Consider the following 24,992-nt stretch of genomic DNA (forward strand, 5'->3'; position numbering starts at 1 on the left):
AGCCAAAATAAGAAATAATATTTTACAGAAAATTTCATAAAAATGGTTCAATGGAAACTAATGTTATTTTTGGTCTTAAAAAATGATAAAACGCCTTAATCGAATCTTTGTCGGAACCCCATCGTTATGCAATATGTAATTAAAACCTCAAGATCCAAATTTCTTACACGAATGTAATACTTCCAAATTTTGTTAATGTGTTGCAAGTAAAAATTGATGCATTTACTAGAAACATGATTCAGAATTACAAATTTTAAATTACAATAACCTCTTAAAAACTGTCATCAGAATGTACCCAAATGGTAAATATATTTATTGCATACTTGATTTCTGAACAAAGTCGAAATTTTGTGAAGACAAATAAAAATCAATAGAACAATAGTTACAAGAGCCGTTGATGTTTTGCGCTTGCTGCACTCGTCGCATCGGTCCCGTCGTTGAAAGGTAATTTAGCGGCATTCGTGCAACTGTCATGTCAATAGTTTTTAAGCTATATTGAAGAACTTTCTTACAAATTACCTAAGATCTAAAGGTGTGAATCTACTTCTCAAAGCTACACTGTTTTGGAAATATGTAAAAGTGGATTAAAAATAAAAATATAAAAGAAGAATAAGAACCATAACCAAAAGAAATAAGCACATTTTTAAAAATGTTTGTTATATTTAAGAATTAAAGGCTCAACTTCATCACTGGAAAACTTTAAAAATTTTAAACACTAACATTTTTAAAAAAGTTTTCCTTAACAATATTCGTCTTTTTTTTAAATACAAAAAATTAGAAATCAACAATAAAATTTATCGTTTGTATAATTTATTCATATTTTTATTTCTATTTTTAAACGTATACAAATCAATAATGTCGGTCTGTCTGGTGTAACTTTCAATTAGCATTTAAGTGCAAATAATAATGATAAAAAAAAAATATTTATAAAATATTTTGTATATCTACGATAAAATTCAACTTAAGATTCTCTCCTACAGAACACAGTAGATGTGCTAATCTCACTCGATATCTGAACAATTGTGATCAGTTTCGGATTGCTTGTCACCGCTATAAGTAGTAAATATTAGATAGCTATATAACTTTTATTATTTATTATGCCACTCGATTCGCAAAATAATAACTCCTCAGCGGCCTCAGTGACGGCGGCGGCGACGGCAACGACAACGACAACGGGGGGTTTCTCCTACAAAAAGGGACATCGGGTGCACTACAAAGATGTCGACGGTAAAATTATAGTGTGCGTTCAGTTGCTGAATTGATCTGTACCGTGTGATATCTGATAAGTGTTTAAATCTTAAATCAATCAAATAAAAAAATACAGAGAGAAAATAAAATGTCCAATTAAAAAAAGAAAAACCTGTTCAATCAGTAAATTAATATTTAAATAATACCTCCAAACAAAATTATTGTGTTTTGTGTTGTGCTGTGTGTTTTAAGAAAAGAAATTCAACAAAAAAAATAAACTTCCGGATTTTGCAGAAATTTTAAAAATTTCATTTTCAATTCTAAAATTATGGATGTCCGGAAAATATATGTTTGCTTCACTAATGAAAGGTGCCTTTATTGTATTAAAGTTAATAAAAAAAAAACATGCCAAGAGAGAAGCTTTAAACAATTATTTTTTTAAGAAAATTAAAATAAATTATCGCTTTTTTTTTGTTATTGGTGGTCAGCTAATTTATGTTATAGTGCTATAATTATACATCTACATATGTGTTGTGTACCTGAATGAAAAAATACAATACAACAATTTAAAAAAGTTTTAAATAACTTATCTTATCTTATCATGCGTATAATTAAACAATAATACGTCCTTTCATCTTACAAAGTCTTAAAGTACTCGATAATACAAAAAATTCAGTCTACATTTGCTTCTGTACAAACAAACGATGGAGTTTTCCACCAGTCGTCAAGTAGCCTTCTGCCACCTTGAAAATGATAATTGTACACTCTTACATAAGGAGGATTTTAGAATCGAAACAAGAATAGGAGCATTCTTAAGCCTTACAACATACTGACTAACTTGTTGGTGTATTTTTTTGTAAACTTTTAAGAAAAATTGATTATTAACTTCCCATAGGAAGTTATTGTAATGGGTCCGATTTGTCAAATTGAAAATTTTGACATTTCTTGACGTCTCAAGGTCCCTAGAGTCCAAATAAAGGATTTTTAGAAAGATGTGTATGCGTGCGTGTGTACTTACGTTCGCGACGTTTTTTTCGTCGTCCATAGCTCAAGAACCAGAAGAGATATCGATTTCAAATAAATTTTTGTATACAGATAATAAGACAAAAAGATGCAGAAAGGGCTCTCAAGAAAATTGCGTGGGTGGTTTTTTTACCATAGCAGTTTGAAAAAAGGTGAAAATATTGGTTAACTCTAAATATCTTACGAACCAAAAACGCTAGGGACTTAAATAAAATTTAATATAATATATTGTAACGTGATATCAAAGAAGTGTATTTTTTGAAAAAAAATCCATTCAACGTTTTTTTTAAACATCTGCTAAAATTTTGAGAAAAATCGAATTGACTGTTTTCTTTTTATTAAAAAAATAAAAACATAAAAAAAACATTACTTAAAGTTGGTAAAAATTGAATTTCGACTCAAATATTTTTCAAAATCTTTAGATTATAAACGGTGATTTTTTAAGAGCTTGAGAACTTTTTAAAAAAAAAAAACGCATACAATTTGTAAAAACTCATCGATTCTTTATTTGAAACGTTAGATTTATCCATGACATTTACTTTTTGAAGATAATTTCATTTAAATGTTGACCGCGGCTGCGTCTTAGGTGGTCCATTCCGAAAGTCCAATTTTGGGTAACTTTTTCGAGCATTTCGGCCGGAATAGCCCGAATTTCTTCGGAAATGTTGTCTTCCAAAGCTGGAATAGTTGCTGGCTTATTTGTGTAGACTTTAGACTTGACGTTGCCCCACAAAAAATAGTCTAAAGGCGTCAAATCGCATGATCTTGGTGGCCAACTTACCGGTCCATTCCTTGAGATGAATTGTTCTCCGAAGTTTTCCCTCAAAATGGCTATAGAATCGCGAGCTGTGTGGCATGTAGCGCCATCTTGTTGAAACCACATGTCAACCAAGTTCAGTTCTTCCATTTTTGGCAACAAAAAGTTTGTTAGCATTGAACGATAGCGATCGCCATTCACCGTAACGTTGCGTCCAACAGCATCTTTGAAAAAATACGGTCCAATGATTCCACCAGCGTACAAACCACACCAAAAAGTGCATTTTTCGGGATGCATGGGCAGTTCTTGAACGGCTTCTGGTTGCTCTTCACTCCAAATGCGGCAATTTTGCTTATTTACGTAGCCATTCAACCAGAAATGAGCCTCATCGCTGAACAAAATTTGTCGATAAAAAAGCGGATTTTCTGCCAAAATTCGACGTTGTGGCAGATCGTTCGGCTTCAGTTCTTGCACGAGCTGTATTTTATACGGTTTTACACTAAGATCTTTGCGTAAAATCTTCCATGTGGTCGAATAACACAAACCCAATTGCTGCGAACGGCGACGAATCGACATTTCACGGTCTTCAGTAACACTCTTAGAAACAGACGCAATATTCTCTTCTGTACGCACTGTACGCATTCGTGTGGTTGGTTTAATGTCCAATAAAGTAAACTGAGTGCGAAACTTGGTCACAATCGCATTAATTGTTTGCTCACTTGGTCGATTATGTAGACCATAAATCGGACGTAAAGCGCGAAACACATTTCGAACCGAACACTGATTTTGGTAATAAAATTCAATGATTTGCAAGCGTTGCTCGTTAGTAAGTCTATTCATGATGAAATGTCAAAGCATACTGAGCATCTTTCTCTTTGACACCATGTCTGAACTCCCGCGTAACCTGTCAAATACTAATGCATGAAAATCCTAACCTCAAAAAAATCACCCTTTATCTTAAAACTTATTTTTCTTATGAAAAATAGTGTTTTCAACATTTGGAAAAAATTTGAGAAAAATCTAATTTACAGTTTTTTTACAAAAAATAAAAACCTAAACAAAAAAATTAATTAAAGTTGGTAAAAATTGATTTTCGACTCAAATATCTTTTCAAAAAATTGGAGATTATGGCTTCCAACTAATTTTGACTTATAAGAAATATTGTTTTCAACATTCTGAAAAATGTTGAAAAAAAATCGAATTGACAGTTTTCTTACAAAAAATAAAAACCTAAACAAAATTATTAAAAGTTGGTAAAAATTGATTTTCGACTCAAATATCTTTTCAAAAAATTCATACAATAGCTTCTAACTGGTTTTTACTTATAAGAAATACTGTTTTCAGCATTAGGACAAATTTTTACAGTTTTTTTACAAAAACTAAAAACCTAAAACAAAAATGCATAAAAGTTGGTAAAAATTGATTTTCGGCTCTAATTTCTTTTCAAAAATTGTAGATATTGGTTTAAACTACTTTTATCTTTCAAAAAATATTGTTGTTAACATTCCGTAAAATTTTGAAAAAAATCGAATTCACGGTTTCTGTACAAAAAATTAAAAACCAAACAAAAATTAACAAAAGTTGTTAAAAATTGATTTTCGACTCAAATATCTTTTCAAAAATTTGAAATAGTGGCTTCAAATTAATTTTATCTTATAAAAAATATTGTTTTCATCATTCAATCAAATTTTGAAAAAAATCGAATTGACAGTTTTCTTACAAAAAATAAAACTCTAAAAAAAAACAATACTAAAACTTGGTAAAAATTTACTTTCGACTCAAATAGCGTTACAAAAATTAAAAATATTGGCTTCAAACTTATTTTATTTCACAGAAAATATTGTTTTCGATATCCAGTAATGTTTCATAAAAAAACAGTCCGTTTTTTCATAAAAAATAAAATCTACAAAAAATAGTACTCAAATTTGGTAAAAATCGATACGGTTACATATAGACAAACTTTTAAGCAAGTAAAATCGACAGACGGGATTGAAAGTTATCAGTGTGGGTCGCATCCCAGCCTCTGTTTACATTTTTATTTTTATAAAGAAAAGAGTTATTGTTTTATTTTCTAAAATTTTAAATCTTAAAATCAATAAAAACGATGCTTCTAAGAAAAAACTAGTTTGAAGACAATATTTTTAATTTTTCCGAGGTATTCCAAAATCAATTCTTGACAACTTTCTATAGTATTTTCTTCACACTTTTATTTTTTTGTAAGAAAATTTCAAATTTGAAGTCGATATCTGCATTGGTTCTTGAAGGAACTTGCTTATAGACGTAAAAACCTTTTATTTACATTCTAGGGACAAATCGGACCAATTACAATAACTTCCTATAAGATGCTAATAAAGTACAACATTTTTTTAAGGGACCTACGCACATGTAAATATAAACTGATAAACATTTATCAAAGAACACTAGAATTTTTGCCAGTTAATGTTAAGGTACATTGGCTTTAGGGTGCGTTTAACGTCAAAACTCCAATTTTGTGAAACAACTTAAAGGTTCTAAAATTGTAGGTTCATTCTTGGTTAAATGTATCAAACTTGGATGCATCGTTACTTACTTACTTTACTTAAGGTGGCTTTACAGTCCGGGGCGGACCTGGGCCTCAACCGACAAGCGTCTCCAGCCAACTCGGTCCCTAGCTAGCTGTCTCCAGTTTCGCACGCCAAGTTGATTGAGGTCCTCTCCCACCTGAGTCGCTGTCTTCCTCTACTGCGCCGTCCCTCGGGATTGGATTCGAACACCATCCGGGCTTGAGCGTTGATGTCCATCCGCTCTACATGACCTAGCCATCTAAGCCGTTGGACTTTAATTCTGCTAACTAGGTCAGTGTGGCTGTACAGCCCGTACAGCTCGTCGTTGTATCTTCTCCTCCATTCTCCATCTATGCATACGGGCCCAAAAATCACCCGAAGAATTTTTCTCTCGAAGCATCCTAAGACGCTCTCATCTTTCTTTGACAGGGTCCATGCCTCAGAGCCATAAATGAGAACCGGGATGATGAGTGTCTTATAGATGGTGATTTTAGATGCTCGAGAGAGGACTTTACTTCTCAATTGCCTTCTAAGTCCAAAGAAGCAGCGATTTGCAAGAGTTTTTCTTCGTTTGATTTCAGCGCTGGTGTCGTTGTCTGTGTTAATAAAGGTGCCTAGGTAGACAAAGTCCTAAACAACCTCAAAGTTATAGCTCTCCATGGTGACGTTTTGTCCAAGACGTCATTGTTCAATGTCCTTTTTTGCATATACTTACGAGTAGTCTTGCCCTCATTGACCACTAAACCCATCTTCTTCGCTTCCGTCACAATGCTCAAAAACACTCCACTGGCATTACGCTTTGATCTTCCAATTATGTCAATATCATCTGCGTATCCGAGTAATTGGATGGACCTTTGGAAGATTGTGCCTCTAGTGTTGACGATTGAGTTTTGCACAATACTTTCCAGAACGATGTTAAACAAGTGGAATGACAGTGCATCGCCTTGTCTAAAACCCTTTTTGACATAAAATGCATCAGTGAGATCTTTTCCGACCTTGATAAAGCAGCGTGCATTCTCCATCGTCATTCTGCACAAACGGATAGGTTTGACAGGGATGCCAAAACTAGACATTGCTCGGTAAAGCTCTTCCCTATAGATGCTGTTATACGCGGCTTTAAAATCGATAAAGAGGTGGTTTGTATTAATTTGAAGTTCCTGGGTTTTTTCCAAGATCTGGCGTAGTGTGAATATTTGGTCGATAGTGGACTTCCCTGGTCTGAAGCCACACTGATAAGGACCTATCAGGTTGTTGACGAACGGCTTCAGACGTTCATATATTACGGCAGAGAGGATCTATATATTAATGTTAAGTAGACTGACGCCTCTGTAGTTGGCGCAGTGAAGAGGGTCTCCTTTCTTATGTATCGGGCACACTATGCTGAGACTCCAGTCATCGGGCATGCAGATGAGGGTGCATGCTCCCTACCAAGTCATCGCCTGCTACTTTGAATAGTTCGGCAGTGATGCCGTCAGCCCCAGCAGCTTTGTTTGACTTGAGTTAAGATGTAGCTAACTTCACTTCGTCGAGGTCCAGTAGGCGAAATTGTTGATCTGCGTCGCCTAGGTTGAGTTGTTATATCTCCCTTAGAGCGGAATTTGGTTCGCCGTCGCCGTTATATAATTTGGAGAAGTGGTCTTTCCATATTCTCAACATCGACTGCAGTTCTATAACGATGTTCCCCTGATCGTTTTTACAGGCTCCGCTTCGTGGCTGGTACCCTTGGGAGGTTCTTTTTACCTTTTGGTAAAATTTACGAACCTCATTCCTGTTGTGAAATCCCTCTATCTCCTCGATCGCGCGCTTCTAATGCCCTCTTTTTTTCCATCTAAGAAACCGGTGTTCCTCTCTTCTCTTCTGCTCGTAGAGCTCGCGAGCAGCTCTAGTCCTTTTGTGCAGCGCCGTTTTGTTTGCCTCTTGTTTCGCTGCGTGCGCTTGCCGGCATTCGTCGTCAAACCAGGCGTTTCGCTGTGGTGGCCGTGTGAAACCTAGCACTTCAGAGGCGGCATCTCTGATGGCTGCAAGGCAATGTTGCCACTGGTTTTCAATGCTTAATGCGGGAAGCATAGGACTCCTTAAGAGGTTATTAGAGACTCGATCGGAAAAGGACATGGCAGTCTCTTGCAATTGTAGCCGTCTAACGTCGAATCTTCTCACAGTTCTTCCTTGTTTTGGCTTGGATCGGGATATCCGTAGCCATACCTTGGCTACAACGAGGTAGTGGTCCGAGTCAATGTTGGCCTCTCGGAATGTTCGGATATCCTGTATACTGGAGAAGTGTCGTGCGTCGATCGCAAAGTGGTCAATCTGGTGACGGTTGGTTGATCAGAAGATTTCCATGTCCCCTTGTTTATATTGAGATGTGTGAACTGCGTACTAGCTACCAGAACGTCTCGCCCCGCAGCAAAAGCGATCAGCCTGAATCCGTTGTCGGAGGTGGTGTCGTGCAGGTTGTATCTGCCGATTATGCCACCAAAGATGTCTTCTCTTCCTAGCTTGGCATTAAAATCTGCTAAGACAATTTTAATGTCATAGAAGAATATGTCTTTGGTGTCTTCATCTTTCTCCTCTGTTGGGGCATGCGCGCATGTTGGCGAATTTAGTCTTGATGCGGATTGTCAAGATGCGCTCGCTCACACTGCTGAAAATCAAGACTTTTTGCCTTAGTCTAGTTCCAACAACAAATCCACACCCAAATAGACGCTTTATTTGTCCTCGGTAGCAGTCGCGTAGTATACATCGCAGTCTTTTAAGTTTGCGTTTGTCCGGTCCATCCTATCGCATTTCTTTGATGGCGGTAATATCTGCCTTGCAGCAGTTTACTGTTAAGGGACCTAATATTCCAAGTACAGATCCGAAGTTCGTTGTCCTTATTTCGTTTGCCCTTTCCTTACAGGTCTGGGCTCCGAATATGTTGAAGAAGCCCCATATGGTGTTCACTAAGTAGTTCAAGCTTACTGGAAATGTAGACGCCACCGTTGATTCCATTCAAGCAAAGTCTAGTTACTTCGTTTTCGTTTTTCGTCTCAAAACCAAATACAACTTTTCTTTCATTTATTATCTTCAAATAACTTTAAAAATATTGATACATTTCTTGATGTAAATATTTATTCTTGTAACAAGCTTTATATTTAATTTATTTATGTAATAAAAAATATTTTTGTTCTTTTTTATTTATTTATAAACTGATAACTTATGGGCGCCCATTCAATTTGTATTTAATTAAGTAGAAATCAATCAAAACGTAGCTGACAACCATCATTCATATCATTTTGTTTATTCTTATTCTTTTATTGTTAAGAAAGTTTTGTATTGTTTTTGGAAATCATTAATGAAGTATTTTAGTAAAGAGTTTTCAGTTGCTTAAATAACAGAGTAAATAACAGTCTTGTTTAAACTCGGGTAATTATAACAAATATTGTAATTTTAATTAAAACCTTACATTTATTACCGATTGTCAATAGTGTCAATAACATTATTTTAAAGTGTGACTTGGTTGTAGAATAACATTCATACCATGAGTTATTTATAAATTAATCAGTTCTTAATTTAAATGGGTCCTTAAATGAAAACTCTACTTAACGCTTTATATTTTTGGAATATCATTCTATTTGTGTAACTTTTGAATTAGGGAACTATGTGGATAAGTTAATTGTTTAAAAAAAAAACAGTCGTTATAATTTGTATTACATTTTGTGAACTAGAACAAATAAATCTAAGTGATTTTATTAAAATTAACTATTTTAGAATTATTCAAAAGCTGTTAGACTTTTTGCGAGAGTTGCATTTGAGATACAAAAATCAATCTTTTGTGTAGGAAGATACATTTGTAATGCAAATTAATAACAAAAAACTATTTTAAACACAACTTTCTTTGATCAATTCAGTCCCAATTGATACCTCTGTCTAAGTGAACGCAAAAGTTAGTGATTGCAATCGAATTTCATCTAATACAAATAATTTGTCGGCATTGTAAATAATATTTATTTATTAAATTTAAAACAACTGCTAAATCATATTTAACATTCAACTTATTTCATTTGCTAGAAATTTATCTACATCCATTTGATATCTTTTATTTGATAAATTCATTTTGCTCATATTTATGAATAAAAGTGACTTCTTCGATAATTTAGGGGTATTTGAATTACAATTAAGGGTATTTAAATCACAAATTTTTAGAAGCACTAAACTAACATTCAATAACCTTAAAAGAATGAAGGTACACGTAATGTTTTGAAAATCTTTTGTTTTGAAAATGTTCTATTAGGCTTTGAATGATAAGTAAACCATTTCTCGTGATTTCTTATATCAGAAAATACGATCTAGAAGACAATTTGTGACTTTGTTTGCAAATTAATTTATACCGATTTGTTATTTCTTATCTGACGAATTTGTTATCTCACTCTCATTTGTCTGGCCATAACGTTATCATGCCTTTTATTGTCTTGCGGTTTATTTAAAGTATTGGTCAAGTGAAAAATATGTTAATTTGTTCAATTTGATCACAAAAATGATTTAAAAAATATTGTTGTATGTTGAGGTTGGGTTCTTTGGTTTTGAACTTTTAAAACATTATTATAAGTCAAATTTTGAGATATTGAAAAACTTAAATATAGTGTTTTGACATTTCTCGACGTTTCAAGATCCCTAGAGTCGAAATAGAAGAACGTCCGTATGTTCGCAAAGTTTTTTCATCGTTCCTAGCTTCTCAAGAACCAGTAGAGATATTGGCTTCAAATATATTTTGTTATCAAGATAATAATGCAGTAAGATCAAGAAAGAAGAAATTGAGTGGGTGGTTTTTTTTAACATAGTGATTTAAGAAAAAGGTAAAAATATTTTGGTTTAGCTTAAATATTTCACGAACTAGAGACTTTAATAAAATATATATGTAATAAATATATTGTAACGTGATAATAAACAATAATGAAAACAAAAATATTTGTCACCTCGAATATTTTACGAACAAAATATGATTTTATCTCCAAAATAATTTTGTACAACGAAGAATTACGTTTTTGACATCTGGTAAAATTTTGAGAGAAATCAAATCGACTGTTTTATGTATAATAAAAATAAAAACCCCAAAAAAAAACATTACTAAAAGTTAGTAAGAACATTGGTTTTCGACTCAAATATCTTTTCGAAAAATTGAGATATTCGATTCATATTAATTTTACTTTGTTAAAAATATTGTTTTCAACATTCGTTTGATAAAAACTCGAGTTGATATTTTTTTTATAAAAAATTAAAACCTAAAAAAAAACTTACTTACTTACTTAAGGTGGCGCTACAGTCATGTGTGAAGCGTGTTTGTGATTCAGCCATTATATAGAAACAGCGGTTAGCAAGAGTTATTCTGCGTTTGATCTCAGCGCTGCTGGTGTTGTTTTCTGCGTTTACAGCGGAGCCTAATTAAACGAAGTCCTTGACTACCTCAAAGTTACGTATGTCGATGGTGACGTTTTGACCAAGACGTCGGTGTTGTGTGTCCTTTCGTGACGAAAGCATGTACTTTGTTTTGCCCTCATTAACGTTTTAACTAATTTTTTCCGCCTCTGTCTCAATACTCACAAAAGCCCCTTTAACATCACGCTGAGTTCTTCCGATTATGTCAATGTCATCAGCATATGCTTGTAATTGGACAGCCTTTTAAAAGATAGTGCCTCTAGTGTTGACGTGTGAACTCTGCATGACAGCGCATCACCTTGTCTAAAACCTCTTTTGACATCGAAAGGTTCTGTTAAGTTGTTTCCAACCTTTATGGAACAACGTGAATTCTCCATGGTCATCCTGCACAAACGGACGAGTTTGGCAGGGATGCCAAAACTAGACATGGCTCTATACAGCTCGTCCCTGTAGATGCTGTCATATGTGGCCTTGAAATCGATGAAAAGATGGTGGGTGTCTATTTGGTGTTCTTGGGTTTTTTTCCAGGATCTGCCGTAATGTGAATATTTGATCAACTGTGGACTTTCCTGGTCTAAAACCACACTGATAAGTACCTAATAAGTTGTTGGCGATGGGCTTTAGACGTTCACATATTACGGCAGAGAAGATTCCTCTATAGTTGGTGCAGTTTAGAGGGTCTCCTTTTTTCAGGATCGGGCAAACAATACTGAGGTTTTATTTATAAGGCATGCTTTCTTCCGACCATATCTTACAGATAAGTTGGTGCATGCTCCTAACCAACTAATCTCCAGCTGCTTTAAAGAGCTCGGCATTCAAGCCATCTGCTCCAGCGACTTTATTAGACTTCAGTTTAGATATGGCAATCTTTACTTCGTCTAAGTCAGGAGGACGGGTTTGTTGGCTTTCGTCGTCTGTGTTGAATTTATCATCCTGCCTGACAGCGGAATTCGGTTCGTCATCGCCGTTATACAGTCTGCAGAAATGGTCCTGCCATTTCCTCAGCGTTGACTGCGGTTCCACTATCATGTTTCCACTTTCGTCTTTGCAGCCTTCGGTTCTAGGTTTATGTACCTGTGAATTTCGTTTCACCTGTACATAAAACTTTCGAACCTCATTCCTGCTTTTATACCTCTCAACATCTTCGACCGCACGCTTCTCATGCCCTCTCATTTTCCTTCTGAGAAGTCGGCGTTCCTCTCGCCTCTTCTGCTCATAGAGGTCACGAGCAGCTCTCGTCCTTTTTCTTTTCTCTTTTTTCTTTTTTCTCACGATGATATCCATAAGTCTTTTTGGCAGTCTGTTTTCAGGGACCGTGCTTACCCTTTGGATGTATTTAAAGTATAGTTTTAGTGTCGTAATTTAAGCTTTTCTTAAACCAGTTTTAATGTTGAGAACATAGTTTGGCGTGTTATTAGAAAGGGAGAAGCATCTTTTAATGAAAAACCTTTGCAACTTTTGAACTTCGTCATTCTCTGAATATCCCCAAACTTGGGCACAGTAATTCATTATAGACTTTGAAGCAGCTTCGTATATTTTGAATTTATCTGAGTGTTGTATGTTCCTATATTATTTGATAAAGTTTGACCAAGTAGCATAAATTGAGTTCTAAGATATTACTAGCCTTTTCGTAAGATGATCCGTCCACGACATATTGTATGTGAGATTTACTCCTAGGTACTTGAAATTGTTAGATATTTTGATCTCGGTGTCGTTGTACTCCAGCTGCTTTCTTCAGCTGCTCGACGTCCACCATTTCGAAAAATAACTATTTCTGATTTTCTTAGGTTCACATGCAGCTGCCATTTGGAACAATAATTTGCAAAGCCGTTTATCATTATCTGTAAGGAAGCAGGATCATCTGAGGGTAGCACTTTGTCGTCTGCGTAAAGTAAAGATTTTACCGATACTCCTTCCAAAGTAACTCCACACGGCAAATCAGAATCAAGGTCGTTTAAGAACAAGATAAATAGCAGAGCGCTTAGAACACAACCTTGTTTCACACCTTGATTAATAGGGAAGAAGTTACTGATATGAGTGCCGTTCCATACTGTAGCAGTCTTGTTGGTATAGAGTGCATTAAGAATCAATACCATTTTTGTAGATATACCTAGCTGTGTCAGTTTGTAGAACAATGCGTTTCTGTTAATATTGTCGAACGCAGCTTTCAAATCTATGAAAAATGCATACAGTTTATTTTTCCGGTTAAGCTGAAGGCTTATAAGGCAGGAGAGCTTGAAGATTTGGTCCGTGGTTAAGTAGTTTTCTCTTTATGCAGCTTGGAATTCGTTTAAAATATGATTTGCTTTGACCCATTTGCTTAGCCTATTCAGAAGAACAGTTGTGAACAGCTTATATATAGTGTCCATAAAAGACAGACCACGGTAGTTGGATACATCTTTGGGATTTCATTTCTTAAAAAGAGGCAATATTATTGATCTTTTAAACGAGTCAGGAAATGTACCAGTGCGAAAGGTATCGCTGAATAGACGGTGAATTTCTAAAAATTTAAAAAGCTGTGTTAGTATTAAATCTGTATGGAAAAAGACGGTTATAATGTTAAAGCACAGGCATGAACAATATTACACTCTTCCAACCTATTTAAATTGTACTAATTGATATAACGATTTTAATGAACTGCTTTCCTTTTTAAGTGAAATTGATTTGAGGAATGTTTTAATATTAGGCGATTTAAATGCTAGAATCGGTGAATTTCAAAATCCAGCTTCTCTGATGAACAACACCGCGCACGCGTTTGATAGTTTGAAAAGGTCTTCGGACGTAATTGTAAATAGTTGTGGCAGGCGTTTAATGGAGTTGGTGGAGGACTTCAGTCTAATGGTTGTAAATGGAATTTCTGAAAGAGATAGCAGAGGTGAATTAACATTTATTTCTGGTCAGGGTTGTTCTATGATAGATCACTGTTTGGCTAGAGGCGATTGGCTAACTGTTATAGAGGATTCTGAGGTACAAACCGCAAGCTATTCAGCCCACCTTCCAATAGTGACATTTATGAAATTTCAAAACGTCGATTCTACGGTGAGCGAACCATTCCTAAAATATATAAAATGTATAAAACTAAGAAAAAAATCCTTTGCAATGCTTAAAATTTTTAGGAAAACAAAGTCTAATTTCTTTAAATCGCTCTACCTAGATGCAAATAAAATGTATAAGCAAGTATGCAAAAATAAACAAAAAACTTTTATGGCTGGTTTAGCAGTAGGTTTATCAAAAACTCAAAATCATTTTGGTATAAATTGAGATTGTTAGGTCGCGTTAAAAATGTTTCAGCAACTACAATAAATGTAGAGTTACTAGCAAACCATTTCAAGGAATTTCTTAACGCCTCAACAAACTCACAACTATTTCAATATGCTTCACCCTCAATCACTATTTCAGACCTAGACCACCCTATTACAATAAATGAATTGCAAGCAACCCTTAAAAACATGAAAAACAACAATTCCAGCTGAATTTTATAAAAACTCATCCCCGTCTTTCCTAAATCTTCTTCTTGATTTTTTTAATAAGCTTCTTGAAAAAGAAGAAATACCTCAGTCATTTTTAATGTCACAAATTTGTCCAATTTTTAAAAAAGGAGATCCTAGCTAACCAGCAAACTATATAGGCATTTCGATTCTTCCTTGTTTGAGAAAAATATTTACCCAAATTCTATACTGCAGGCTTATGAGGTGGGTAGAAGGAAACAACTTGCTCAGCACTTTCCAAGCTGGTTTTCGCTCTTGTCTTTCAACTGTGGATCAAATCTTCGCACTCTCCAATATAGCAAGACGTTTCATCGATAACAAACAAAAACTTTATGTCTTTTTCATTGATTTTAGGGCAGCATTTGATACTATCAACCGGAATTCACTAATTTATAAATTATCAAATTTTGGTATATCGACGAAATTTTTAAGACTCTATAAACTGCTCCTCACAAATACTTGCGCTACTGTGTCAAATGGGAGTTCCATATCCAGCTTCTTTAACACTGATTGCGGTGTGCCCCAAGGTTGCCCCTTAAGTCCGATTATGTTCGCCCTTTTCATTGACGATGTCTCCCGTGATTTTCCTGGGGGTGTTAGGTTTGGAAATATACTTATTAATGTACTACTTTATGTGGACGACCTTGTTACAAATTGATAGACTTAAAAACTTTTGTGATAAATGGGACCTGAATATAAACACCTTAAAATCAAAAATTATGATTTTTGAAAGCACCCGTCGAAGGAGAAACCCGCTAGAAGCATGGTCATTGGATCGTGAACCTATAGAGGTGGTTAACCAATTTAAGTATTTAGGTGTTCTATTTTGTAGCAATCTAGATTTCAGGCCCCATGTTAAGGAAAAATGCTTATCGGCAAAAACTGCAATAAACCTTATATGGAACAAAATCTTCTGCAATACTTACATAGACATCTCAGCTAAATTTAGAGTTTTTGAAGCTACTATAAACTCATGCTTATGCTATGCCAGTCAAGTTTTTGGTTACCAAGATTTTGATGAATTTGAGACAGTGCAACTCTTCTTTTTTAAACGAATATTTAAACTTCCAAACTTTACACGTGGAATCAGGGATCCCTCCGATTTTTCTAAAAAATCTTAAATTTAATGCCGATAACATAATAAAAGTAATGCAAAGGTCAAATGAAAATCTTCATAAGCAAATGATGGATTTCGCATTCCGAAGGAATTTATCGCCGTTTAAAGAATGGTATGAAATAGCAAATGCGCACGGCTTTAATCTAAACCTTGGTACAACTTCTCTTGATAATTGGAAAGTTAGGTTTTATGAATGTATTGCGTTGGTTGATGATTCATTGTATCTCAAGTTCTTGAATAGGGCTCGAACCTCTCCAAGCAGATTGGTCTATAAGCAGCTCAATCACACTTTGTTTGTAAACAATTATTTTAATAGTAATCTTTCTGCAAATCAAATAGGTACTTTGTTTAAAGCAAGAACTGAGAGGCTAAATCTGAATTACAAACCTCACAGAAATGATAATTCCAGGTGTAACCTCTGCAATCGAAATGAAATCGAAGATGTCAACCACTTTTTAGCCGTTTGTCCAATTCTACAAGAACTCCGAAGACTTTATTTTCAAAAAGCTTTCTAAATCACCAGGAAGCGAAACAAATTTTAAACGGAGAGTGGGTTGGAAAGACCTTTACAATTTTATTGATCATGCCTTAGATTACCGAAACAGTTTTTAAGAGTAATTTTAAATTTTTAAATATATGTATATTTATGTATCATTATCTAAGATGTAATGAGGAAAACATATTATAAACTTAGATATTATTTAAATTCAATTTATTTATTCAATTGTCTACATAATCTATTTATAAACTTACTGTAATCCTAAACTTTCTTTTTTTTTATTCTTGATAAATTTCAATTTTCAGGCAGACGGCAAATATATTTTTTGCAATGCTAATGTTCTTATATAATTTTTCAAATGTATTTCGAGTTTTGGTCAGATAAAGAATTTATAATAATAATAATAATAATATTTTACCCTAAATGTAGAAAACCATTTAGATTACTTTTATTATTCAAAAAAAATTGTCTATGTGATGGATAGCAAAATTATCGTCTGTGATCGAAAGTTTTTAAATATTCACGTATTTAATGTTTGCTTTTCAAATGGTTTTGTTTATTTGATAGCATAGAATAAATGAATGTATTTAAAAGAAGGGATTATAAAATTCGATATTAATATTAAATTTTTAAGATATACAATTTAAAAAAGTAATTAATTCATTCATAATATTTGTTTGTTTTTTAACAATTCCCATATCTAAATATTGGTTAAATGATTTTTTTTGCTGGCTTTATTTTATAAAAAGTTAAATCAATCAAAACTCAAAATGATAAAAAAGTCATCCATCTAAAATTTAGTTAGCGAACCAAATTCTTCGCAAAATGCTTTTGATGTTTGTCCGTAGTATAAGTTCATTGTCATTGTCAGTTTTCAATAAACTTTAGATTGGTTAAAAAGAGTGTCTTCCGGAAAATACGTTTTTTTAATTTTAAAATGAATTTAATTTATTTTCGTGGATAAACTTCAGAGTTTTTTGAAAAATGAATGATAAAGTATCGTTTGAAGAATCAAAGTACGTACAGAGTTTATGATTTTGTTTATTACCAAGTTCTCAAAAATAAATACCATTTATTTTTGGTCAACACTAAAAGTTTGAAAAAAAAAATTAGTAAACAAATTAAATATTGGAACAATAACATATCCTACTGATTCAAAACAATGCATTCCTGGCAAAAATTACTAAAACGAAAACAAAAACGTAACATTCAACAATACTTGTAGTTTTCAATAACGATTTTAAATGGGAAAAATTGACAAATTTTTGTAGCAGATCATTTTAAAAACTATTTTACCATCTTTTTTAATAAAATGTTATTCAAAATAGATTTATTTAAAACTAAAGGAAACATCATTTAATGGAATATAGTCAGAAAAATTTCTTGCACTGGCTGCACTGGTTCTTATTATTAGTCGTGTTTTTATAGGCTCTATCTTTTCCTTTTTTTTCTTATATAAATCGTGTTTAGATATTTGTAGTGATGTTAAATTTCACTGAATAAGTGAACTTTATTTTGTTTTTATTCAATAACTTTATCAAATATTGTTTTATAATAGCATTTTAATCAATTTCAATTTTCTTGAATTTTGTAATTTTTGTTTAAAACTAAAGTTCTCCCCGGTAAGGTGTTCAGTATTTTTGATTTTTCCAAAGTGTTCCCTTGTCCATGTGTGAGTGCTTTTTGTTTTCAATTATTTCATTTTTGATTTTCCCCTACTTTCTTTGTTTGACTTAATTGATTCCACCTTCTTTGTTTGATTATATTTTTGTCTAATGATTTACTACAATAAAAACTGCCAAGAAGGTGCTAATAATAATCCTCTATTTGCCAGTTTCGGACCCTGTGGTAATCTTTACATTGCAAAATGCGTTGGTTCAACCAATAGCCAATTCGAAATTTGCTTACTGGTACTGTCACGACTGCCGTAAGCTCTCTGTATCTCAACTAGCTTTTAAAATGTCTTCTTTTAAGGCTGACATTTTAAAACTTTCTAAAGATTTTGAAGAGCTACTGAAGTCTTTCAACACTGCAGTTTGCAAATTAAATGCATACTCTGACACCAACATCATGGTCGATAGTTCTACTTCGACTAATGATTTGGCACAGCCTATTCCCACTACTTTCTCTTCTACATGTGAAGATTTTCTCGCGCAATCAGGTTCTGGTGTTAATAACGCAGAAAGTGTACCTGAGAAACAAAAGAAAAAGTCTAAGAAAGGAAGCCGAGAAAACTCTGAACTTGCTAGAAATTCTACCCCACCATCAAAAAGAACAAGTGTCAACATCACCCCAATACCTACAGATCCCACCGGAACTCCCAATATACCTTAAATTGTTGTTTTAGATTTAGCTTCCAATAGTGACACCGTTACAGGAACTGTAATAAACAACGTCATCCCTATCAAAGCTGTCTCGAAACCAAAAATAATTTGTATATCTCGTCTGGACCCAGTTACTACGCCAGAAGATATAACTTCCCACTTAGTATCTACCAAGAGCATACCTTCCAGCTCATCTATCAGGTGTACTAAGATCAGTAAACCAAAAAGCTTTGTTTCCTCTTTTAAACTAATAACGAATCCCACTTACTTTGATTCTATTTGCAACCCCAATATATGGCCCACAGAGACTTTAGTCAAAGAATTTACTCAAAGTCAAAAACAGAGTGTTTCTTTGAAAAAACAATCAAAAAACTTAACAGGCTTGCGCTCTTCTACCAAAACGTAAGCGGACTTCGTAGCAAGACTACTGACATTTTTCTTAACTCCCAATCATTTCCACACGACGTACTCGTTTTGACAGAAACGTGGCTTAATTCAAGCTTTTCCGAAACAGAACTTTTTAGCCAAAGTTCGAAGCTTACAGAAACGATCGTCATGTTGGTAATTCAAAGGATTTAGGTGGAGGTGTTCTCATAGCGGTAAAAAATACATATTTTTCTTCTTCTGTATCTTTTCCATTTGTATTATTAATTGAACTGGTATGTGTAAAGATAATGGTATAGACTAAGACTTTTTTTATTTTAAATGTTTACATTCCTCCAAAAAGTTTGGAGTCTGTTTATAACGATCTCTCCTAGGCATTAGACTATCTTATAAATTTGTCCAGCTCTGACACCAATATTTTACTTCTAGGTGATTTTAATTTACCACACATTGACTGGATTCCATCCGAAGACGAATCCTGCCTAAAAGCCACTCCTTCTTCTTCACAAATGGAACTATCTCTTCTCGATAAAGTCCTTCTTACTGACTTACAGCAAACAAGCTGTATTAAAAACTCAAAAAATCGAATTCTCGATTTAGTCTTTTTAGAATCTAGATCAGGAATTACTAATATTGACAAATATCACCCCCCTTTGGACATTTTTTTGACTTAAGTAATCACCTTACTAATCACAGTAATTCTTTTGATTGCTTTTATCATTGTGATTTCAGAAGAGCCAATTTCCAGCAGTTGTCTGAAGATTTAACCATTTCTGGAATTGCTATCATTTTCTAACATTGACCAAGCAGTTTCCACCTTTATATAGGATCCGTAGTTATTGTTTTGAAAAAAATGTACCGATAAAGAAATCAAGAAATACAAAGTTAAGCCACGAAAGAATTCCGTTTACTGCTTAACAAAAGAAATAAGGCATGGAAAAAGTATCTCAAAACCCAGTCAACTTCTCTGTTTATGTTGAACTCTTTAACCAATTTAAATCTCTTCTAATTTTGTATATGCTTGTTATGTTACTGATATGGGCACCTCTTTCAAAGAGAATCCTAAAAAAAATTGTAAACAGATGGCTTTCCAGTTAACTTCACTTACAAGAACCTTTCGTTAGATAAAACTTTTGATATCTGTAACGCTTTCGCAACGAATTTCCGTGAGTCATTTATTAATAGCCCTCAAAAAGTTGATGAAGTATATTTTCATAATCTTCACACCTTTTCGCAAACTAGCTGTAGTCACATACCTGTGCTACAGAGTACGGTCCTTGATCTTCTATCTGCGTTGAATGATGACTGCTCAGCCGGTCCTGATGGTATTCCCCCGATAGTACTAAAAAAGTGTAGTATTGCTTTAGTTGAACCCCTTACGTTTTTATTCAAACTTTCTATAAAAACAGGCAAATTTCCCAGTATATGGAAGAAGTCATTTCTAACACCAATTTTCAAGAAAGGTAACAAGTCGGATAGAAGCAACTACAGGCCCATTGCAAAGCTTTCTTGCATTCCTTAAGTATTTGAACAAGTTGTTTGTAAAAGCGTAGCATATTTTAGTAAAAATATCATTCTCAAACATATGTTCAAACGCTTTAGAACAAGGTTATGAAGTTGACTGTGTATACACTGACTTTTCTAAAGCTTTTGACCAACTTAGCCGCGGAATTATTTTATTTAAACTTAAGGCTCTTGGTTTTCCACCATTTTTCTTAGCTTGGATTAGTCATACCTTGAAAACAGATCCTACGAGGTAAAATTTAGAAATTGTCATTCTGAACCTTCCACATTTAAAGATTTATAGGTGTACATTTCTGTTCCAACTAAGAGTTTACACATCACATTAATTTTATTGTTAATAAGACAAGTTCTATGCTTGGTTTTATAAAACGCTGGACAAAGGAGTTCAATGATCCCTATGTTACTCTTTCTTTGTATAATTGCCATGTTCGTCCTCATCTTGAATATGCCTCGCAGGTATGGACTCTCTATTACGAAATTCATAGAAAACGTATTGAATCAATTCAACATAATTTCGTTCGCTTTGCCCTAAAAGGACTTCCTTGGGAAGATCCTTATGATCTGCCTCCTTATGAACATCGTATTCTACTTCTTCAAATGCAATCTCTCCATCAAATATCAGATGACGAAATCTTTCGGTTTCCACAACAATTCTTCAAATATCAACAACAAAAATTAATCAAATTTATTACAGAATCCAATGAATATTCTGTGTAGGGAATCAAACGTCAATTTTGACAATTGTATCATAATAAAATTATCAGCAAAATCACTCCGCATCCATTTACAAATCATTAATCAAATTCTGTAATAACCAGTATTTTAAAGTTGTCTGTAAACTGCACAAAAATGGAAAAAAATAACAACCAAAAGAACTGAAACGTAAATTCTTGTGAAAGGGCGTATTTTTTTTCAAATTAAAGACACTTAGAATATTATTTTTGACAGTTTTTATGAAAGCCAGTATTTCCCACTTTGTGTTAAAAGTGAAAAAATATGCACTTTCTTTCTTCGTGACCATAGAAGTCTTCATTTTAAATGTTAATAGCTATTCATTTAAAATGAAGACTTAGACAACATTAACCAGCATAAATCATACCATAAGTAATTTAGGTTACAAGACTTAACAAAATTTATTTAAAAAATGAAAAAAAGGTTCCTCGAACTCATCCTATGATTTCACTTTGAAACTATTTCTGTACAGTGATTTACCATCAGGCCTCACTGCTGACATCTCTGAAATTCAACCTCTCACCGGTTCAAAGCAACCAGTTGGTATATTACAAAATACCAGCCGACCTAGAACTCCCAACCCTTTACCAGTAAGCTCTTCCGACGACCATCATCAGTCCATAAATCAACAGACGCAATCTACAACTTCTGCATCTGGGCAACAAAAATTCAATCGTAGTCCTTGTGATCACTGTGGCTTCCATAATTTTCCAATAATGTCAAATGCAACTCCTTTACCCATACCGTCTGCAGCAGCACCAAGATCACATAAGAGTCTTGAAACAGTTGAACAAAATAATACATCGTTATCGTCGGTGCCCAATAACATGCTAATTCCACATCATTCGAATATGCGTCGAAATGACTCAAATTATTCCATTGGTATGCCAGTACAAGAGCTGGCAGTTTCACGAAGACCTTCGCTGCTCTTGCAAGAGATTCTCACAACAAGACGACCCTCTTTGATTTTGGGAAGACGTGATAATTCATACAAAACTCCAAAAACAATGCGGTACACCAAAAAACTTCCTCAAAATTGTAGATGGTTTTGAAATTTATAAAGTATTTCTTGAAATTATTTCAGCTTACTGCAGGAACACCGAAATAATTGTGGCAGTATTTTGTCCATCAATGGCGGTCCCAACGGAAGCATGGGTGACTGTGAAAGGGGACCAAAAAGTGCACTCGCTAAGAATTCCAAATTCAAAAATCGACGAGTTGGAGAGTAAGTTTAAAAGTGAAAAATTAAAAATTCAATAATATTTATAATTTTTTCTCTTTCAGTGATGCAATAAGCTCATCCTTATCAGCTCTTTATTGCAAGATTCTAGTTCTTATTGGAGTCTGCCTTCCAATTACAGAAATTATATCTCAACAAGTTCCTACCTATGTTTATCAAGGATTCTACGTTTATCTTTATAGCTTGAGTGTACTGTTCGTGTTCTTCTTGTACATTTGTGCTTTCAGACATAGAGCAATCTTTAATGTACTAAAAGATTATCGTAAGTAGGTAGTAGATGTTTAAAATATAAAGTTATCGAGTCATTAGATTAAGAAGTTAAGTTTAATCATAATAAATGCCTATAGACCGCAAGAAAAGACAATGAGGAATTCCAACTTTTCGTCAAGTTTCGTTCGGTTTTATTAAAACATGATCAACTGTCACTTTGACATAAATAGACTTACTTTGATTTTGAGATTGAAAGCAGCCATTTTGTTTGATCATATGATTTTCTTGGGTGGTATTCACACTGTGACTATACTCACTGTTTTTCCTTAATTTCGCTCTTGTACGTGATCGTTACAAAAGAACTGGAAATGAGACAAACAAACAAACTGCAAAAAAGTAGAAACGATGTAAAGTTATGGACTGTCAAAGTTAAGTTATGCCTTAAAAATTTTTCGTTTCATTTTCTCTGTGCTCCTTATGTCTCAATCCTCTTATACTCACCCTTAAGTTCTTCTGTCAATTAAGGGAAATTCATAACTTTTCGGAATAATAATAAAGAAATCATAACTTAAATAACTTTGTATCTTTCTTTTTCTTTGACAGATGAAAAAAACAACAACATTCACCTCAAGCGAAAAGCTGTTCGTTTTGGAAGTTTTTACCTGAGAATCGGTGCAATTGCATTTGCAATCGGAAATATGGTCTATTCTGGGCTTGAGCTGGGACAATTCTTTGAGCTCAACGGTCGTCCTGGATGTCAGGATCCATTCTTGGCAATCACACCGATTGCTCGAATATCCCTATGTATTATTCAAGTCCAGTTTATATTCCTTAATACAACATACCTTGATATGGCACGTCACAAAGTCATTTGTCGTTTTGGCCTTATGCACATGGTTGCCACAAATCTCTGCGAATGGTTGTATGTGCTAGTTGAAGAGACAAAACATGAAATTTTCCATGTTGCAAGTCATGAACACGATCACAATGGAAAAGTGCTTCAAAATAATGCTCCACATGAAATGGTCAATAATTTGACAGTTGTTGGAACTGCAAATTTGACATCGACAACTTCTACCACACAAAGAACCGGTTGTTCGAGAACAAATATAATGGGTGCCTTAGTGCAGGAGGTTTCACCTTTTCTCTTCCCATGTACCATTGAATATTCGCTCATCTGTGCTGTGATATTATACGAAATGTGGAAAACTGTCAGATCTATTCCGGATATAGCAAAGACAAGGAAGGATTCAATCATGCCCACAACCGAAAGACAGAGCTCACAACACCAGTTTTCCATAGACTGTTCACAGTCGCATAAGGGACTCTTTGTGGGAATTTTGGTGATCGTTATGACGATCATCTCCATCATCATGTACTTTGTCCTATACACCCAACCTGGATATGAACTCATCGCCACGAAGGAAGTGACTCTATGGGAAACTTGCATTTACGCCATTTCAGCTGTAGCCATCATAACAGGGATCTTCCTGATGAGAGATCTAAAGTATGTGGCCAGTGATGGTCATCATCACTCGATGAAGTTGGACCTGACGCTACTTATTGTCGCCCAAACTGGTGTTTATCTCTACGGGATGTTCAGTATGATGGGCAGTTATTTCTCCAAATGGGACACAGTTCCCGATCGTGTGGAGGGCATCGTTGCCGAAATATGCAACCTCTTCCAAACGTCATTGCAAACTATGTTTATCATTCACACAGTTCATCGACGATGCAAGGGATCGAAACAGCAGCGTCAGAAACCTGGTCGTGAAGTGATCACTTATTTGTTGGTGGCAAACATGGCCATTTGGTTTATAAATACTCTCATCAAAGGACGAGCTATGTTCCGGCAGACGCATTTGGATTTTTTCGGTGTTTGGGGCTGGACGATAATCACACATGTCTCAATGCCTTTGGCAATCTTCTATAGATTCCATTCGACGATATGTCTTTTTGAAGTATGGAAAACAACGTACAAAGCCAAGTCCCATTAAGTTTATAATTATTTATATAATAAGTTCGACTGTAAATGTATAAAAATCAATCCATTAATAAATTACCTGTGTTAATTATGTAAATTAAGCTATACTACATTTTTGTTATTTTGTTGAAAAAGTTGCAGGCAACCTTGGTTCAAATTTAAATCCTTCTTCAATTTCTGTGAATTAAACGAAACTTATTTTTATTTTTAAGGTAACTAAAAACAATGCGATGTGAAGTCACCATAACATTTGAGGTTCTTCCAAATGAATAGAAACTTTCATAACTAACAACGTTTTTTAACATTCGTGATAAGATCAATATAGAATGTGCCATCACATCAGTGTAACTTCACCATAAAATGGTTCGCACTCAATAGGCACTTTTCTTATTTTTTGACAGGAAAATGTGAATGGTTTTCGAATTAGAATATTAATTAAGTGCATCCAGCTATTTGGGCAGCAGTTACGTTTGAAGCTGTCATCTTCTGACATTTGACAAATAAAACTACTCAACAATGCATTGAAACCGTCAAAATCTACTTCAAAAATTTTAATAATTTCGCAGT

General features: G+C 34.2%; 1 protein-coding gene across 5 annotated transcripts; it reads left to right on the plus strand.

The window, feature by feature from the left end:
- Positions 1–1,008: 1,008 nt before the first annotated feature.
- On the plus strand, positions 1,009–24,535 carry LOC129947017 (proton channel OtopLc). Of its 5 annotated transcripts, none has more exons than XM_056057415.1 (5): positions 1,009–1,240; positions 21,464–22,003; positions 22,076–22,216; positions 22,276–22,493; positions 23,045–24,535. In XM_056057415.1, the coding sequence occupies exons 1-5, from the start codon at positions 1,098–1,100 to the stop codon at positions 24,436–24,438; spliced, it is 2,436 nt and encodes an 811-aa protein (XP_055913390.1). In that variant the 5' UTR covers positions 1,009–1,097; the 3' UTR covers positions 24,439–24,535. The 5 variants fall into 5 exon arrangements, with proteins under 5 accessions (XP_055913390.1, XP_055913393.1, XP_055913391.1 ...); XM_056057418.1 differs by having other exon boundaries at positions 1,115–1,227; XM_056057416.1 differs by having other exon boundaries at positions 1,129–1,557.
- Positions 24,536–24,992: the final 457 nt, after the last annotated feature.

Source organism: Eupeodes corollae, chromosome 2 (assembly GCF_945859685.1).
Source record: "Eupeodes corollae chromosome 2, idEupCoro1.1, whole genome shotgun sequence".
Taxonomy (NCBI): Eukaryota; Metazoa; Arthropoda; class Insecta; order Diptera; family Syrphidae; genus Eupeodes; species Eupeodes corollae.

Excerpts from the sequence above, each read along its gene's own strand:
- LOC129947017 (XM_056057415.1), top strand. The coding sequence starts at position 1,098 with ATGCCACTCGATTCGCAAAATAATAACTCCTCAGCGGCCTCAGTGACG. Across the intron at positions 1,241-21,463 it reads GTCGACGGTAAAATTATAGT|TGATTTACCATCAGGCCTCA; the intron begins GTGCGTTCAGTT and ends ATTTCTGTACAG. Across the intron at positions 22,217-22,275 it reads AAAAATCGACGAGTTGGAGA|TGATGCAATAAGCTCATCCT; the intron begins GTAAGTTTAAAA and ends TTTCTCTTTCAG.